The 18,618-nt window shown below is 45.5% G+C and overlaps 1 protein-coding gene across 1 annotated transcript; it reads right to left on the bottom strand.

The window, feature by feature from the left end:
* Nucleotides 1-3,369: 3,369 nt before the first annotated feature.
* Nucleotides 3,370-17,974, bottom strand: LOC124790160 (cuticle protein 18.7-like). The gene is made up of 2 exons (XM_047257756.1): nucleotides 17,846-17,974; nucleotides 3,370-4,357 (listed from the first exon to the last, which is right to left on the bottom strand). Exons 1-2 carry the CDS (start codon nucleotides 17,858-17,860, stop codon nucleotides 3,524-3,526), a joined length of 849 nt encoding a protein of 282 aa, XP_047113712.1. The 5' UTR covers nucleotides 17,861-17,974; the 3' UTR covers nucleotides 3,370-3,523.
* Nucleotides 17,975-18,618: the final 644 nt, after the last annotated feature.

Below are 18,618 nucleotides of genomic sequence, written 5' to 3'. Positions count from 1 at the left end.
TTAATACAACTATGCCTTTGTTCTCGAGAAGTAATGAGTGCTATCGACAGGAGACGTCAAATAGATTCCATATTTTGAAGTTTCTAGGGGGCTTTTGTCACCGTTTCTCACAAATGTCTTGTAATCAAATTGGGTACCTGTAGAGTGTAGCCTGACTTGTGCGACTGGATTCGTGAGATCCTGTCGGAAGAGTCACGGTTCGCAGTAAATGGCGAAAAGTCATCGCGTAAAACAGAAATAATATCTACTGTTCGCCAAGAAAGTGTTATAGGCGGTTTGCTGTTCGTGCTGTACATAAATAACATGGGAGACAATCTGGGCAGCCCTTTGATTGTTTGCAGATGATGCTGTAATTGATCGTCTTGTGAAGTCGTCAGATGATCAAATCCAATCGAAAAACGATTTAGACAACATGTATGTACGGTGCGAAAAGCGGCAGTTGACTCTAAATAATGAAACGTGTGGAGTCATCGAGATGAACACTACAGGAAATGTTGTGAATGTCGGTTAAGCGATAAATCACAAAAATCTAAACGGTGTGAATACTTTGGCATTACAATTGCGAATATCTCAAATCGGAACGATCATTTAGATAATGCAGACCAAGAGAACGATTTACTGACAGAATACTTTGAAAGTGCAACAGATCTACTGAAGAGTCTGCTTACACCACTATTGTCCGCTCTCTTCTGGTGTATTGCAGTGCAGTGTGGGATCAGAATCGGATGGGAGTGACGGAGGAAAAAAAGTTGTGCTAAGTTCCTATGGGACCAAACTGCTGAGGTCATCCGTCCATAGGCTTATACACTACTTAACCTAACTTACACTAACTTATGTTAAGGACAACACACACATCCATGCCCAATGGAGGACGCGAACTTCCGACGGGGCGAGCCGCCCGAACTGCGGCAAGGCGCCTCAGACCGCACGGCTACCCCGCGCGGCAGCCTGACGGAGGACATTGAAAAAACTCAAAGAAGGGCAACACGTTTTGTACTATCGCCAAAAAGGTGAGAGAGTACCACAGACATAGTACCTAAACTGGGCTCAAATGGCTCTGAGCACTATGGGACTTAACATCTATGGTCATCAGTCCCCTAGAACTTAGAACTACTTAAACCTAACTAACCTAAGGACATCACACACATCCATGCCCGAGGCAGGATTCGAACCTGCGACCGTAGCAGTCGCGCGGCTCCGGACTGAGCGCCTAGAACCGCTAGACCTCCGCGGCCGGCGCCTGAACTGGGCTGCAATCATTGAAACAAAGGTGTTATTCTATGTGCCAGGATCTTCTCGCGAAATTTCAATCACCAACTTTCTCCTCCGATTGCGAAAATATTATGTTGGTGCCTACGTACATAGAGAGAAACAATCATCGTACTAACGTTAGAGAAATCAGAGTTCGGACAGAAAGATCTAAGTGTTCGTTTTTCCCGCGCGGAGTGAGAGACTGGAACATTAGAGAAATAGCTTGAAGGTGGTTCCATGAACCCTCTGCTAGGCAGTTAATTGTGACTTGCAGATTAATCATGTAGATGAAGATGCATGAAATCAACGGAAGTCTCTTGCCAGACGCCCGTACTTAAGGGGAGACAATATCTTTACGTGGTCACTGTGCGCTCAGAACTGTAAAGAGAGAAGTGACGCATTCGAGGGGATTACTAGAGACACAGCGCAATGCATCTGTACCAAGCTTCATCGGATTATCGCTGTGGTTTCCATTTCGCGACCAATAGGGAGTTCCTGGATACCCCTCCTATGTCTCTCATTTTTATGTCTTGTAGTTGTCACGAGGTTATCTTCTGAAACTCTGGAGGTACACTACTGGCCATTAAAACTGCTACACCACGAAGATGACATGCTACAGACGCGAAATTTAACCGACAGGAAGCAGATGCTGTGATATGCAAATGATTAGCTTTTCAGAGCATTCACACAAGGTTGGCGCCCATTTGAGACACCTACAACGTGCTGACATGAGGAAAGTTTCCAACCGATGTCTCATACACAAAGAGCAGTTGACCGGCGTTGCCTGGTGAAACGTTGTTGTGATGCCTCGTGTAAGGAGGAGAAATGCGTACCATCACGTTCCCGAATTTGATAAAGGTCGGATTGTAGCCTATCGCGATTGCGGTTTATCGTATCGCGACATTGCCGCTCGCATTGGTCGAAATTCAATGACTGTTAGCAGAATATAGAATCGGTGGGTTCAGGAGGGTAATACGGAACGCCGTGCTGGATCCCAACGGCCTCGTATCACTAGCAATCGAGAGACAGGCATCTTATCCGCATGGCTGTAACGGATCGTGCAGCCACGTCTCGATCCCTGAGTCAACAGATGGGGACGTGTGCAAGACAACAACCATCTGCACGAACAGTTCGACGACGATTGCAGCAGCATGGACTATCAGTTCGGAGACCATGGCTGCGGTTACCCTTGACGCTGCATCAAAGACAGGAGCGACTGCGCTGGTGTACTCATGGACGAACCTGGGTGCACGAATGACAAAACGTCATTTTTTCGAATGAATACAGGTTCTGTTTACAACATCGTGATGGTCGCATTCGTGTTTGGCGACATCGTGGTGAACGCACACTGGAAGCGTGTATTCGTCATCGCCATACTGGCGTATCAGCCGGCGTGATGGTATGGGGTGCCATTGGTTACACGTCTCGGATAATCCATGACCGCATGAACCAGGTTCTATACGGGCATTTCTGGATACAGAAAATGTTCGACTGCTGCCCAGGCCAGCACATTCTGCAGATCTCTCTCCAATTGAAAACGTCTGGTCAATGGAGGCTGAGCAACTGGCTCGTCACAATACGCCAGTCACTACTCTTGATGAACGGTGGTATCGTGTTGTAGCTGCATGGGCAACTGTACCTGTACACGCCATCCAGGCTCTGTTTTCGTGGTCGTGCGGTAGCGTTCTCGCTTCCCGCGCCCTGGTTCCCGGGTTCGAATCCCGGCGGGGTCAGGGATTTTCTCTGCCTCGTGATGACTGGGTGTTGTGTGATGCCCTTAGGTTAGTTAGGTGTAAGTAGTTGTAGGTTCTAGGGGACTGATGACCATAGATGTTGAGTCCCATAGTGCTCAGTACAAGCTCTGTTTGACTCAATGCCCAGGCGTATCAAGGCCGTTATTACGGCCAGAGGTGGTTGTTCTATCTATGCACCCAAATTGCGTGAAAATGTAATCCCATGTCAGTTCTAGTATAATATATTTGTCCAATGAATACCCGTTTATCATCTGCATTTCTTCTTGGAGTAGCAATTTTTATGGCCAGTAGTGTACATACGAATAACCCTGTACAAACACTTAAGTTATAAGGAAGGATCACTGGAGAAATAAGGAAACTGTAATTGTGTTTGCGAAAATAAATTTAATCTGCCTAACTTTGTACAGAGGAAGTCGGCGGCTAGAATGACGCCAGGAGTATTACGATGCCTGGTCCGTTGTAGGTGTGGTGAGCCGTGGTGATCGCGGGACTAGCAGCAGAGTGGCGGTGGTGGGGGTTCAGCCGAAGATGCGGGCCTTGGCCTGCAGGTGGGCGATGGCGTCGGCGGCGCGCGCGGCAGCCACCTCGGGGGTGTACTCGGGCACGCCCTTGTCGTTGATGACGATGTTGGCCTCAGCGGGGGCGGCGGCGATGGCGACGGGGGCGGCGGCGCCCACCGAGTAGCTGATGGCGGGGGCGGCGGCCACGGCGTGGTAGCCGTAGCTGATGGGCGCCAGGTGGCCGATGGGGGCGGCCGCCACCGTCGAGTAGGCGAACGACTTGGCCGGGTTCACGGCCACCACGGCGGGGGCGGAGTAGGCGATGGTGGCGGCCGGCGCGGCGGGGATGACGGCGGGGGCGGCGGGCACGGCCACGGGTGCGGGCTCGGGCTCCTCGGGGGCGGCGGCGGCGCGCGCGGCGGCGTCGGCCACGGCGGCGGCGTGGGCAGCCTTAGCCTCGGCCACCTCCGGGGTGTCTTCGACCGGCTTGGGGGCCTCGAGGGCGGGGGCCTCGGGGGCGGCGGGGGCCACGGGCAGGTTGGAGGCGGCGACGCGGAAGCCGTTGACGGCGTCGGCCGTGTAGCGCACGCTCTGCAGCTCGCCCTTCTCGTCCACGTACGAGTAGCCGCCGGCGACGGAGCCGTCGAAGGCGCGCGCCTCCGACTTGGCGGAGAGGCCGCCGTGGTAGCCGTAGCTGTACTGGCCCAGCTCGTCCTGCGCGTGGTACTGCGACGTCAGCGCGACGGGCGCGGCCGCGTAAGCGATGGGTGCGTGGATGGCCGAGTAGGGCAGGGCGCCGTGGAGGAAGCCGGGCCTCGCCACCGCCACCGCCACCAGGGCGCTGAGTACAACCTGCGGACGGAGAAAAGGAACACACGTATCAGCTGGACAGCTCGAGGCGAAACTTTTACACAAAACAGTCTGGAAATCCGCCGCGTTCGGGACTTAGGGGGGCGTGGGGTGCAACATTACCGATCCTGGACAAGCACCGAACTTGACTTTAGGATAGGATTAGTTGTAGGACTTAGATTAGGTACTATTTCTAGGAACCTGCAGCGACTAACATCTTGGCCTGCCCAGTGTCAGGGGCACGCTCATTGGGTTTAGATCAATGAGCAAGGCTCTGTAAGTACGTTTACACATTTGACTGACACATATGTAACGCTGCAGGCATTAGTAACTAGTTAATAGATAGGTTAATTAAGTAATTCACATACAATCAAAATCAACTAACTTTGCCCATTGCAGTTATCCTGTAGCTCGCTTTACTACCTAGTTACTTAAATATAACTTAGGATTTAGCAGCAATTGTAACGATTGTATCATCATCTAGACCCACTAATCATATAAGGTAGTGGGTTAAAATTGTATAATTATTAAGATTTTGAAATAAAGATTTTTTTTAAAAAAGCAGGTAAACACTGTCTTACAGTCCGACAGTGTTCGGAGGATTGTGCTGAAACGGTAGCATTCTTCAATTTAGTTTGTTCAGTGTGTAACTTTGTCGACCGGTCGGTGCGTTGTTGCACATGTGTACGTAGAAAGGTGGCTAGGATTTAGATACAGTCGATGATAAGATCATTAGTGAAGCTCAGATTGGGCAAGGTTGCGGAAAGAAATCGGGTAATGATATGGTTTCTGATGTTCAGCCGAGCTGTTTATGCCATCTTTACGCCCACCATTTCTACAACTGACCCAGAGGTCTTCTTCATGTGCTTGAAATGGTTCAAATGGCTCTGAGCACTATGGGACTCAACTTCTGAGTCTCCTAGAACTCAGAACTACTTAAACCTAACTAATCTAAGGACATCATATACATCCATGCCCGAGGCAGGATTCGAACCTGCGACCGTAGCGGTCGCGCGGTTTCAGACTGTAGCACCTAGAACCGCTCGGCCACTCCGGCCGGCTCTTCATGTACTGCGAGATTTGTTGTTTTCTGCACTCGCTGAGTGGACATCTGTTCGAAATAATGTGAATACGAACAGGATCATCAGCTCGGCTGAAAACCAGAAAGCGGACCACCAACCAATAACTCCGATAAAATCTGAACTGTCACAATAAATCGACAGTTTTCTCATGACCGTAACTACCCTACATTTGCTTTGGGGACTTAGGGAAACCACAGAAAAGTTAAATTTGCATGTCACGTGACTTGGAAACCCGCTGCTCTCGAGTGTGAGCTCAGTGTTGTAATCACCACGTTCCCTAGATGGGAATGGATCAAAAGAACGGAGAGGGTAAAGCTCAGTTCCAACAAGTAATGCGTTCGCCATAGGAGCATCCGAGAGAAGGTCCACCTCTGATTGGCTACGAATACTACCACATGTTCTCGTAACGTGAGATACTAAGCAGGGGTTAGAGAGGTAAACTGAGTTACACACAGTATACCGATTAAAAACTGTACATCATCACTTCTCGTCTATCAGTCCAAATAGTGGCAACTGACTGAAACTGACAATCAACAGGTGAGTCATCACCTAACCAGCAAACTTAGACACAGAATCGGGTGCTTTAAAGTCATAGAAAACGTGAGTTCCCAAAAGCTTTCCTTCCATTTTAGAGTTTCCTTGGAGAGCCTGCTCAGCATGTCAACAGTAGCATGGTCCTTCTCTCGCGTAAATAGTTTGCACCCTTCTGTCGACGCTTTGTTAAACAGCGTAACTAATAACGAGTCCACATTATAAGACAACAGTAAACAATACATACTAAATGTTTTAAGGGTAATATGATTAACTACTTGGTGCAGGAACCATCATTTTATCCGTCAAAAGCCATCAGTACGGCGTGAACTGGTAGAAGTTTGACTCTGGCTTCTCAACACAAACCACTTATCGAAACTGTAACTGTAAACCCGCGATTTTTATGTCAGTTCGCCAGAAAAGTGAAGAAAATAAGACGAGTGCTGCCTGCTGCGTTGAGTATTTTCATCAAATCTGTGAGGGTCTCTGTGAAATTCTCGTGCTAGTCAAACACATCCCTTAACGAACCGCGCCGCTGTTCTTGGAAACTTTTCTGTCTCTTTTTATTACTTCGCTTGGTAAGACGAAGAACTATCAAGAATTGTATAATTGTATAGTCATCCGCGGCCAGAGTCAGTTGAGATAAAAGTTTTGTGGTGTGCTTGATAATGGAACCCAAACTGAACAAAAGTCAAGCCATGTTCGTAGGTTTTGTCGATCTGGAAAAAGCTTCCGAGAATGTCAAATGGTGCAAGTGTTCGAAATTCTGAGAAACATAGGGGTACGCTATAGTGGAAGTCGAGTAATATATAATATGTACAAGAATTAGGGGGTAACAATAACACTGGAAGAGCAAGAACGATGTGCTCGGATTAAAAAGGGTGTAAGACAGGGATGCAGTCTTTTGTTCCTACTGTTCAATCTACACATCGAAGATGAAACGACGGAAATAAAAGAAAGGTTCAAGAGTGGAATAAAAATTTAAGGTGAAAGGACATCAATGACAAAATTCGCTGATGATATTGCTATCCTCAATGGACGTAAAGAAGAATTACAGGATTTGCTGAATGGACGAACAGTCTAACGAGTGCGAATATGAAAGACGGAAGTGATGAGAAGTAGCAGAAATGAGAAGATCAGAATTGGTGATCCCGAAGTAGACGAAGTTAAGGCACGCTGCTACCTAGACAACAAAATAACCAATGACGGAAGGAGCAAGGAGAACACCAAAAGCAAACTAGCACTGGCTAAAAGGGCATTCCTGGCCAAGAAAAGACTACTATTATCAAACGTAGGCCTTAATTCTAGGAAGAAATTTCTGAGAATGTACGTTTTGGCTCTAAGCACTACGGGACTTAACAGCTATGGTCATCAGTCCCCTAGAACTTAGAACTACTTAAACCTAACTAACCTAAGGACAGCACACAACACCCAGTCATCACGAGGCAGAGAAAATCCCTGACCCCGCCGGGAATCTAACCCGGGAACCCGGGCGTGGGAAGCGAGAACGCTACCGCACGACCACGAGCTGCGGACAATGTACGTTTTGAGCACGGCTTTGTATAGTAACAAAATATGGACTGTGGGGTAACCGGAACAGACGTGGTGCTACAGATGACTGTTGAAGATTAGGTGGATAAGGTAAGGAATGTGGAGCTTCTCTACAGAATCAGTGAGGAAAGGAATATGCGGAAAACACAGTCAAGAAGAAGGGACTGGATGACAGGACATCTCTTAAGACATCAGGGATTAACCTCGATGGTACTTGAAGAAGTTGTAGAAGGTAACAGCTGTAAAGGAAACAGAATTTGGAATACATCCAACAAATAATTGAGGGCGCAGGTTGCAATTGCTACTCTAAGGTGAAAAGATTAGTACAGGAGAGGAATTCGTGGGGTGCCACATCAAACCAGTCAGAAGACTGATGACTCACAACAATATTTTTAAAAAATCGCATTCCTAACGGTGCTGAATCGGGCATCTGCCTTCAAGATTTACGTGCTCATTCCACATTGTCTCTGCAGACAGATACTCATGCATTGTTAAAAGTTTTGACATTACTACCGCTGTTCTTTTAGTCTTTTTACACGCGTTATAGTGCGTTTATTTACGTTTAAAGTCTATCGACCGTCTTTGAACCAAAATCTGATTCACCTGCGAGTCTCTGCGCACTTAGAAACGATTGTTAACGACATCACCTTAGTACACATTGTGCAAGGGTCACTGTAAGGGTTGTCCATTTTGAGATGTGCTGTGTGTTGGGTGCAGCTTACGGCGCTGAGTAGACGCTATGTGTGAGCAGTCTGTTACTGTCAGGTTTGTAGTGAACATGACGGTACATGGTGATTTAACCGACTTTGGACTTGGAATGATAATCACTGGAAAACGTATAGGTTATGGCATACTGGAGACCACACGATGATTCGGGATTCCAGTGTCAGCAGTATCTGGGGTGGAGCTTTAGTATTGCAGAGACAATGTTTCCACTCAAGTAAACCGCCGCATAAGACGACCACAGATATTTTACGAGTGGACGTCACGTCGCCTGCATGTGGTATATACAAGGTGTTTCGAAATTTCTGTAACAGGCTTCTAGCCGTTGTAGACGGCACTTACTATGTGACGTTTTGATAAGAAACTCAAGACGGGAAATGCACCGTTTGGATATAAAATAGGTTTGAACATCAAATCAGTTTCAAGTCTCTGGCTTGACGATGCGTCGTCGTTAGTCACTGTTGTAATTAAATACATCACATGCCTTTTCGTCCGACTACAATAGGGGCTGCGAGAGATTGGTACGATCACAACTAGAAGGGTTCACTTGAAATAAGACCGTCTCGATTGCAAAACTTTTTTTTATTTACAGGAAATGATAAGATTCGCCCTTTCGGGGCATCACCAGATTGGCGTAAAAATTAATGTGGAAAATCAGCATTCGTCCAATAATGCCCACACATACCACTTCCTGTAGGTAAAAAAGATTTTGCAGTTGAGACTTTCGTAACCGGTTGCTGTACCTAGCAACCACTATGGAATGGAACCAATTTCAAGAGGGTTGACTGTGGTCCTCCAAGGACGCGCTGTACTGTCAACTTCGAAGCGGGCGCCCTTCGTTACGTACAAGAGGAAACGACAGCGAGTACTGGAAACATTGCCCATGCCATAGACTCAGCCTCCGCTGTGTGCATGCTGTGAAGCGAAAAGTTGGAAAATGATCTGATCTTGCCGTTTATTTTACATCCGAACGGTACATTTGCGGACATAGATTACTTATTAAAACTTTATCTACTAAGCCCCCTCTACAACGTCTAGAAGCCTGCAACAGGAATTGTGAAACATCGTGTATATAATAAACAGCAGATGTCCTGTCACACTACTTTAGGACAAGCAAAACGCCACCTTCCCTTGTGACGTTGCCTTCCCAACAAGAACAACTGGAATTCCACCGCGGCAGCTGCGCGGTCAGCCTACCAGATTGCTGACCAAAGGAGTGCGTGTTTGATTCCCGGGTGGGTAGAAAACCTTTTCCAGTGGGTTACTGGACATTGGGTTGCCTTTACGTTCGTATGGGCATAACTAACAAGAAAATCGTCTTCAGTACCCCATGGTATCTTCTCTTCATTACTGAGATGACTGAATGGGCACGACCAGACAGCCAAGAAACTGAAATAAAAAAAAAAAAAAACATCTGAGCATTGCTTGCTTGGAATTCTTCAGTCCAGTATCCCGTACCCACGCATTTTGCTTACAAGTTTTTTTTTTTTTTTTAATGGTTAGTTGTATTTCGTCGTAGCGGACGTCACATGACATCCGTTGAGGTTCGTTGTTGATCTTTTCACTCAGTTTTTTCATTGCAGAGACCAACCAGCTCTCTGACCGAACACGCTGAGCTACCGTGCCGGCGTTGCTTGCGTGGAGTTCTTCAGTCCAGTATCCCGTACCCACGTATTTTTCTTACTAGGCGACGGTGTAGAATTGTATCGGAAGCTTCTGAAAGTCAAGAAACGCGACATCAATCTGAGTTCTGCCGTGTACTGCCTTCCGGATCTCACGAACAGGGGAAGCTGGGTCGTCTACATCTACATGGTTACCCTGCAGCTCACCATTAAGTGCGTGGCAGAGGGTTCATCTAACCACATTCAAGCTGTTTCTCTACGGTTCCAGTCTCTAACAGCGCGCGGGAAAAACAAGCTCTTAAATATTTCTATGCGAGCTCTGATTTATCTTATTTTATCGTGATGATCATTTCTCGCTATGTAGGTGGTAACCAACAGAATATTTTCGCATTCGGAGGAGAAAGTTGGTGATCGTAATTTTACGAGAAGATTCTGCCGCTACGGAAAACATCTTTGTTTTAATGACTGTCACTCTAATTCACGCATCACGTCCATTGCATTCTCTCACCTTATTCGCGATAGTAAAAAACGAGCTGCCCTTTTTTGATCTTTTTCGATGTCCTCTGTCACTCCTATCAGACGTGGATCATGTTCTTATACGGCGGTTATCTGGTAAGAGAATGAATCGAAATACAGAGCCACTGACACTTATTCAACAATGGTTTGCTATCGGTGTTCAATTACGCACGGTGCGTACGTTGGTTTTTGAAATGAGATTCTTTTGAATAATAAATCATTGTGATATTGTCGATCACTGTGCTCTCGTCGAGCTCTTCAGCATTCTTATTTGTTGGTTTGGATTCCCAACTGGCACTATAGCACCTAAAATCATTCGTCTCTATCGTGTCTTGGTTATCCAAACGCTAGAATGTTCATGGAAACGAAAAGTTTACGTCTGTTTGTTCGTACATTGAAGTAACGGCACATAAGACAGTCCTGTAACCCAGGAGAAGCGTGGTGTACGCAGTCTCTTTAGTCGATCTGTTACATTTTCTAAATGTTCTGCTAATAAATTGCAGTCTTTGGTTTGCCTTACCACACCATTACCTATGTGGTAGTTCCAACTGAAACTATTCGTAGCTGTAATAGCTAAGTATTCACTTGAATTTACGGCCATTAGATTTGTGCGATTTATCGTGTAACCGAAATTTAGCCGATTTCTTTTAGTTATTAAGTGGATAACTTTACACTTTTCATTATTTAGAGTCAATTGACACCTTTTGCACCATACAGATATCTTGTCTAAATCATTTTGCAATTGGTTTTTATCATCTGATGACTTTAGTAGACGGTAAATGACAGCATCATCTGCAAACAATCTAAGACGGCTACTCAGATTGTCTACTAATTCGTGTACACTTTCGGTGCTTTCGGGAACCACTTTGATTCTTGCATGCGAATTGTTTGCACTACAAAAAGAAACACTGGAGTTTGTTCTTGATTGTGCAGCAGTTTCTCTTGTCCAAGATAAGAGAAAATTACAAATGCGAAACCTTAGCTGCAAAGTCAGTGCCATCTTTGAAAGCTAAAAATAATTGAATTTTGGCAGAGTGGAGAAACACGCTTTAGCTGAGAAACGGGAAAACGCGAATAAGGCGACAATGCCACTGTCCGCAAGTTAGCCTCGAACGCCGCGACCTTGAAGCGGAGACGCAGGCGCTTCCGTAACACAGAATCGCGTTACGACTTCTCGGAGCTACCGGGACTCGAAGGGAGACGGCCGGCAACCCGAGCGGCCGCCGCCGCCCTGCTCCGTTACAGCGGGAGCGGCAGAAATAGCCCCGTCCGGACGGCCGTGAGCGTCTTCCGCCCGGCAAGGGCGACGACACGCGCCAGCGAACCACGGCTGTCTGCAGGTCTGGATCCCCACCGCCTCCACCCACCTGTCTCCCTCCACCGCACCGCACCCCTCTTCTTTGGATTTCTATGACGGTTTTTCTACACTTGGGTAATTTTCAATCAGATACAAGTGTGTTCGCAGCTTAGCCACTTTCTAGCAGTATTGAACCTGTGTTATTTACTTTCAATTTTTTTTTTAACCTTAACCCAAGTATTTCAAGTACATCGGTTTCCGTGGGAGCCCATCGACGGGAAAGCAGAGTACAAGTTCTACTTTCATCACGGATATTGTCTAGGAATTTAAAGATTGTTGTTGTTGTGGTCTTCAGTCCTGAGACTGGTTTGATGCAGCTCTCCATGCTACTCTATCTTGTGCAAGCTTCATCATCTCCCAGTATCTACTGCAACCTACATCCTTCTGAATCTGCTTAGTGTATTCATCTCTTGGTCTCCCCCTACGATTTTTACCCTCCACGCTGCCCTCCAATACTAAATTGGTGATCCCTTGATGCCTCAGAACATGTCTTACCAACCGATCCCTTCTTCTGGTCAAGTTGTGCCACAAACTTCTCTTCTCCCCAATCCTATTCAATACTTCCTCATTAGTTATGTGATCTACCCATCTAATCTTCAGCATTTAAAGATTAGAATATACAAAACTATTATTCTACCAGTTATGCTGTATGGGTGTGAGACTTGGTTTCTCACTGTGCAAAATGAAAAGCCGTTTCGAGTATTTGAAAACAAAATTTTGAGGAAAATTTTCGGAGCAAAAAGGGATGATATTAGCGGAGAGTGGTGAAAACTGCATAACGAAGAGGTTCACGAACTCTATTCAAGTCCTGACATAATCAGTATTACTAAATCACGTAGGCTGCGATGGGCGGGTCACGTAGCTCGAAAGCATGAGGGCAGGGCAGCGCACAGAGTACTGGTAGGGCACTGAGACGGAAAACGTCCTGTGGGGACACCGAGGCGTAGATGGGGGGACAATGTGAAGGCTGAATTGAGGAGCCTAGGTATTGAAGGTGAATGGAAGGTAATAGCCCAAGACAGGGACAGATGGCGAAAATACGTTGCTGCGGTAATGGACTCTCGAGTCCGGTATGACCAGTGAGAAAGAAAGAAAGAATTTATACTACATACATTTTCAGTATTTTCAGTAAATTTATTCCTTCACCAAAAACAGACTCCCTCCCAACATTTATCCAGCTGAGTTTGTGATCCGTCTCTAATGGACGCTGTCTAAAGATTATGTTCCGTACCTTCTCCATACTCCGTATCTTGTATCATGCTGTCTGACTGTAGCGAGGGGGAAACTTTTGTCATTCCTTCTCTGCGTTAACTGCAAGCTTGATTCAGATGACTTCTTGCTCGTCACATGTCGATTGGTGTCAGTTGATTAGACCAGCATTTGTGAAGGCAACTCAAGGAAAGTGTCTGTACATCGTTCTCATGATTCGTACTTCTGGAAACTGAACTTACACAATAATTTTTTTTTCATAACGTAGAAGTGGATAAAATTAGCGCTGTACAGAGAGTACATAAAGTCTCAAATATTGAAGCCTAAATTTCTGTTTCATGAAAGAAACATTTTCAACCGCCCTTTCGTCAATCCCAGTTATGTTCAGAAGCTTTATTATTTTTATTTACGCGTTCTACCTATGACGCTTCAGAGGTAATTCAACTATGGACAGTTTCCTCTACAGTTTAAACTGCGAAATATTTTTTTCTTGTGAGATAATATTAAAAGTGAATTCATTATTGTATGCAGGTTGAATTACTACTCCTGCTACTTTGGCAGCAGTTGCAGAAATTCATAGTTTTTTCTACGACCACTGTAGTATCACATACAAATAAGAATAATAGAGCAAACCTAACAAGTTGTTTCGCATGAACCAATTTGGAAAACTCGATAAACTACCTCAGGCTGTCAAAACACTACAGTCTTGTCTTCTCCATTCAGGAGTATCAGTTGATTCACCGATTGGCTGCCTCTATCAAGAATAAGTTTGTCAGACTTTAAATCAGGATGAGTATTGCACTGCCGTAGAAAACTAAGCATCTGTTAATGTTGTGACAGCGAACGTTATAGATGATTTTTGTTACGTGGATATTTTTTGTTACTTTCTAAACTACGCTTACGAATACCAGCCGACTGTCTTGTACCACGTAGAAGAACGCGTTCCACAACTGCCACAATAATCAAACTTTTCCGTAGTGGACTGCCTGACCTGTCAGTACAATATCTACAGCGGGCGAATTCCTCATCTAAACTACGTTCCAGCATGGCTGACGGCCATGACTCACGCAGCGATATATTTCATTAAAGATTCTCTGGCACGTCTGCAGTGGAGCTTAGCCCCACCTACAGATAAACAACTAAATATATGTTCAGACGTCCTTCACTGGATCGCCGCCTACTGTAGTCGACCTTGCCCGGTTTTTGACCCGTGTATTGAGTGCAAGGATGTATTCAGATCTTCGCCCACAATTGCGTAAGAAATACATTACGGTGTAGCTATCCATGATCTATATTAATGTGGGCGAATGCTGAATCGGGTATCTTGAGTGTCCCCAAATGAGTCTGGTATAGTGGACTTTTTAACAGTTCCCTATCATCTCCTTTTCACAAAAAACCCTTTCCCGATATCCAGACAAAAAAAACCATTTTTAGCTGAATAATACACAAACGTCTTAATAAAGGAAAGTACAGATGGTTCCTCTAACTTGCAACGATCGAGTTCCTCGCATGAGCACAAACGGATCATCCAGAATTTCAAAGTTATAGAAAGGGTGACGGAAAAAATAATGGTAATCTTGAAGTGGGGCAGCAAGACAGTATAAATTCCTAGCATAAATTATAGAAACTGACTGTATGAAACAGGCAAAACATATTTGGATGCTACTGTAATTCAGAGTCCATGTTAAACTGTAGGACCTCCCTATAACTGGCTGGGCCAATCAGTTCAAAGGTCCAAGCAAGGCAACGGCATACCACTTCCAATAGGACAATGCCTACGAAAGCACTATTGTTTTCAAACCAACCTTCGGTTTGCTAACAACGTTACCTTAAACTTAAAAGTTGAAGAATCAAGACAGTGCACACTGCTTGAAGATACTTGTATCCAGTAGCCGACAAAGATAGCTTGGTTTCAATTCTCACGAACCTGAGATCAATGTATGCCGGTTGTGAAGCTAGTTAGTAGTCAGCATCACCAAATAAACAGCAAGTTGTCGCTCTTTACTACACTACCTTACCGGGACTGATAACGTCGATTTCTTCGAAAATAAAACTTCTCGAAAGAAAATGGTTTCATTTCCGATCCAGTAATAGCTCGTATAAGGAATTAGACTAGCCTCGTTGTTACAAGACGTTCTTCTGTCATTACATCTGCCGTTGAACGCTAGGAACCTATGAAACTGTTTTTTTGTACCAAATTATCTTTCATAGAATACGAAGAGTACATGGATACATAACATGTAAGCTCAGGTAATGAAACTACTTCAATGTTGCACCTGAGTATTATCTGCCAGAGAGTGATACTGCAGTCCCAATTAATCCCGATCTGTAGCATAGCCCGAGATCTAGGTTATGCTGAAAAGTGGTAATTTGGTGTGAGTTGGCGAATGCAACGAAAGTGAATGCAAAGGAGAAAATATGGTATAATACTATCCCGTAGATGCACTTTGCCCTATTTACTGCACTTTAGTTACAGATTTTAAAAACTACGGGATAATTTGAAACAGCCTATATTAGAAAATGAACGAGTACCCGACGAGCCTGTTGATACCTTTTCGAAAAGTGAAGGGAGTTCACCCATCAGTTTATTATCTCCGAATGAAATAAGCAGGAAGTTTCTCTTAATGAAACTACGTAGTTTGCTGAATTAATAAATACGCGAAGATTATGGGGACTACACAGACGCAAATTTGAGCAAAATAAAGTCAGGTACTTCTTCCACAACTGTGTATCGTATGACACAACAGTATTCGAGACACTGTAGGACGAACGACACAATAAATCAAGTTTTGTAACTGTGCATTAAATTGTTATGTTAGTACAGTAGAAAGAAATGCTAGAAGTCAATAGATCAGGTATCGCGGTTTTTCGTCAGTGAACAAAGATTTCACATTAGGGGACATAACGTCATCATAGCGATGTATTGCAGTTGTCAAAATGCTAGCGAAGTCACATCGCCCTCCTTTCGTCTTGACAGTATTTCCCCTGGTTTTCCGAATGCCACTGAATGAAAGTTTCAGTGGATTTCAGTTCTGGTCTCTGTCCGGTCAGCCGTTGCGTTCCGTCTGCAACGGACTTTGAATTCGAATGGAAGATGAACTGTAAACTATGCCCCTCTGGGTCGTCCTTCAATCAAATATTTCATTGAATTGCGGAAGATGTTTCTGAAAAAGTATACTGGGTTCAAATGGGACTTAACATCTGAGGTCATCAGTCCCCTAGAACTTAGAACTGCCTAAATCTAACTAACCTAAGTACATCACACACATCCATGCCCGAGGCAGGATTCGAACCTGCGACCGTAGCAACAGCGCGGTTCCGGACTCAAGCGCCTGGAACCGCTCGGCCACAGCGGCCGGCTCAAGTATACACGGTTCAAATGGTCCTGAGCACTATGGGACCTAACACCTGGGGTCATCAGTCCCCTAGAACTTAGAACTACTTAAACCTAACTAACCTAAGGACATCACACACATCCATGCCCGAGGCAGGATTCGAACCTGCGACCATAGCGGTCACGCGGTTCCAGACTGAAGCGCCTAGAACCGCTCGGCTACAAAGGCCGGCGTGGTGTAACAAAAATATAAATAATTGTAAATGTAAGGTAAATTATAAATGTAATGTTCGTAAATAGTCGACAAGATCTACTACTTTTCGAATACACTATTGGCGACGGACCATTTGAAACAGCAACTACTGTGAAATATCCAGGAGCATCGATGCAGAGCGACATAAAGCGAAAACATAAAACAAATAGTGGGGAAAGCAGGTGCCATACTGAGATCCTTTTGGAGAATTAAGTCATCCACGAAAGAGATGCCTTACCAAAAACTCGTTCGACCTATTGTTGAGTATTGTTCATCAGTCTGGGAGCGTTACCAAATTCGATTAATGGTAAAGAGAGAGACTGAGAAGAGCGGCGCCTTTCGTCAGTGATTGTGTTCAAAATTGGTTCAAATGGCTCTGAGCACTATGGGACTTAACTTCTGAGGTCATCAGGCCCCTAGAACTTAGAACTACTTAAACCTAACCTAAGGACATCACACAGTGATCGTGTAGTCGGCGCTAGGGCGTTGCGGAGATGCTGAACAAACTCCAGTGGTGGACACTGCAAGATAGGCGTTGTGCCTCGCGGAGAGGCTTACTGCTGAAATTTCGAGAACGTACGTTCCAAGAACAGTCGGACAACACATTACTTCCACCCAGATACTTCTCACGAAATGATCCTGGCCAGAATAGAGAAAATAGAGCTCATGCCGAGCTTTAGCGCCAGTCATCCTTCGCTCGGGCCATTCCCCAATGGAACAGCAAAGTGGGGAAAAGATAGTGGTAGCACACGCTCCATAAGGTGGCTTGAGGAATGTAGACGTAGTTGTGGAAACATGTTGACAATTAATGAAAAGTATAAAATGAAGAGCTTCTCAACAATCATCATCAGAAGACTTTAGTGAGACCTTTTGCGGTAGTCAAGAGTAGTTACTTGGTACAGTGAAGGTGGTAGAATTACAAAATTGTAGAGACGGCAAAGATAGTAAATGAAATTCTGAGTGCAGTGGGTAAGTGAATCGGTACAAGATAGATAGAGTAGTAAGAGCATTTACTTGGTGCAGTAAACGTCGTAGAATTACAAAATTGTAGAGGCGGCAAGGATTGTATATGAAATTCTGAGTTCAGTGGGTAAGTGAATCAGTAAAAGATAGGTAGAGTAGCAGAATTACATCGAACATGCATAAATACTAATGGATGTAAAAAATGATAGTGGGTCAGACTCATTCTGTTGGCGTGCTGATGATGAAATTTTGGAGCCGAAACATAAAATCCAAAGAGACGTTGAGGTGTCAAGCTAGAGATACTGCATAGCTGGAAGAGACGACGCTGCGCAGAGGACGGTGCGACTCACCAGGAGCTTGGCCATGTGTGATGTGATGTGAGCGCGGCGCTGCTGAGACGGTCCCAGTACTCGCTGCTGCGGAAGAGTGCCGTCCCAGAGCCGGACCGCCCCTTTTATAGTCTGGGGCGGCGCCGCCGGGACGCGGGCTCGGGATGCGGCGGTCTGCAGGGCGGAGCGTGGAGCGCCGTCCCCACAGCCGCCGCCGCCGCCGCCGCCAAGGTCGCCGCCTCCGACCGCACACACCAACTTTTGGCATCAATTTCTCCGGATCGGCCCACTAGCCGCAGGCGGTGTCCTCCAGCTCGAGGATGGCCTCACCGGATTATAAACTGGCTGCATAAATATAGTTTGATCGGTTTACCGTGCATAAACCTCGAGCTTCCGGGCTTCGTAATTCGATAAGCTGGCCGTTACCAACCCGTGACAGCACAAAGCCAAAGGACGGTGTAACTTACTCTCCCTCTGAAGTCAGTGACCCTACGAGACATTGTCTCTTCCCAAAGCAAGCATCTCCTTTGTGGCACAAAGTCGCTCGCTATTGTAGCATGCGATATGATGCAATCGGCATGAGATTCGGGACTAGCGAGTTCAGGTCCATGTTGTGATGCAATAAAATAAAAGTGATGTTGTTATTCACTGGAAAAGTTGGAATTTGTCATTTCGCTTACTGTTTCATCAATCACAATTGGCATACGAATCATGGATTGACCATTGTCATAAAATATTGCATTATGAAATGTGAATAGTCTTAACTTGCAGTTTCGCGTGGCTTGAAGCAGACA

This window comes from Schistocerca piceifrons, chromosome 3 (assembly GCF_021461385.2).
Source record: "Schistocerca piceifrons isolate TAMUIC-IGC-003096 chromosome 3, iqSchPice1.1, whole genome shotgun sequence".
Lineage (NCBI taxonomy): Eukaryota > Metazoa > Arthropoda > Insecta > Orthoptera > Acrididae > Schistocerca > Schistocerca piceifrons.
The sequence above is the reverse complement of the archived record's forward strand: the minus strand, read 5'-3'. Positions and strand labels throughout refer to the sequence as shown.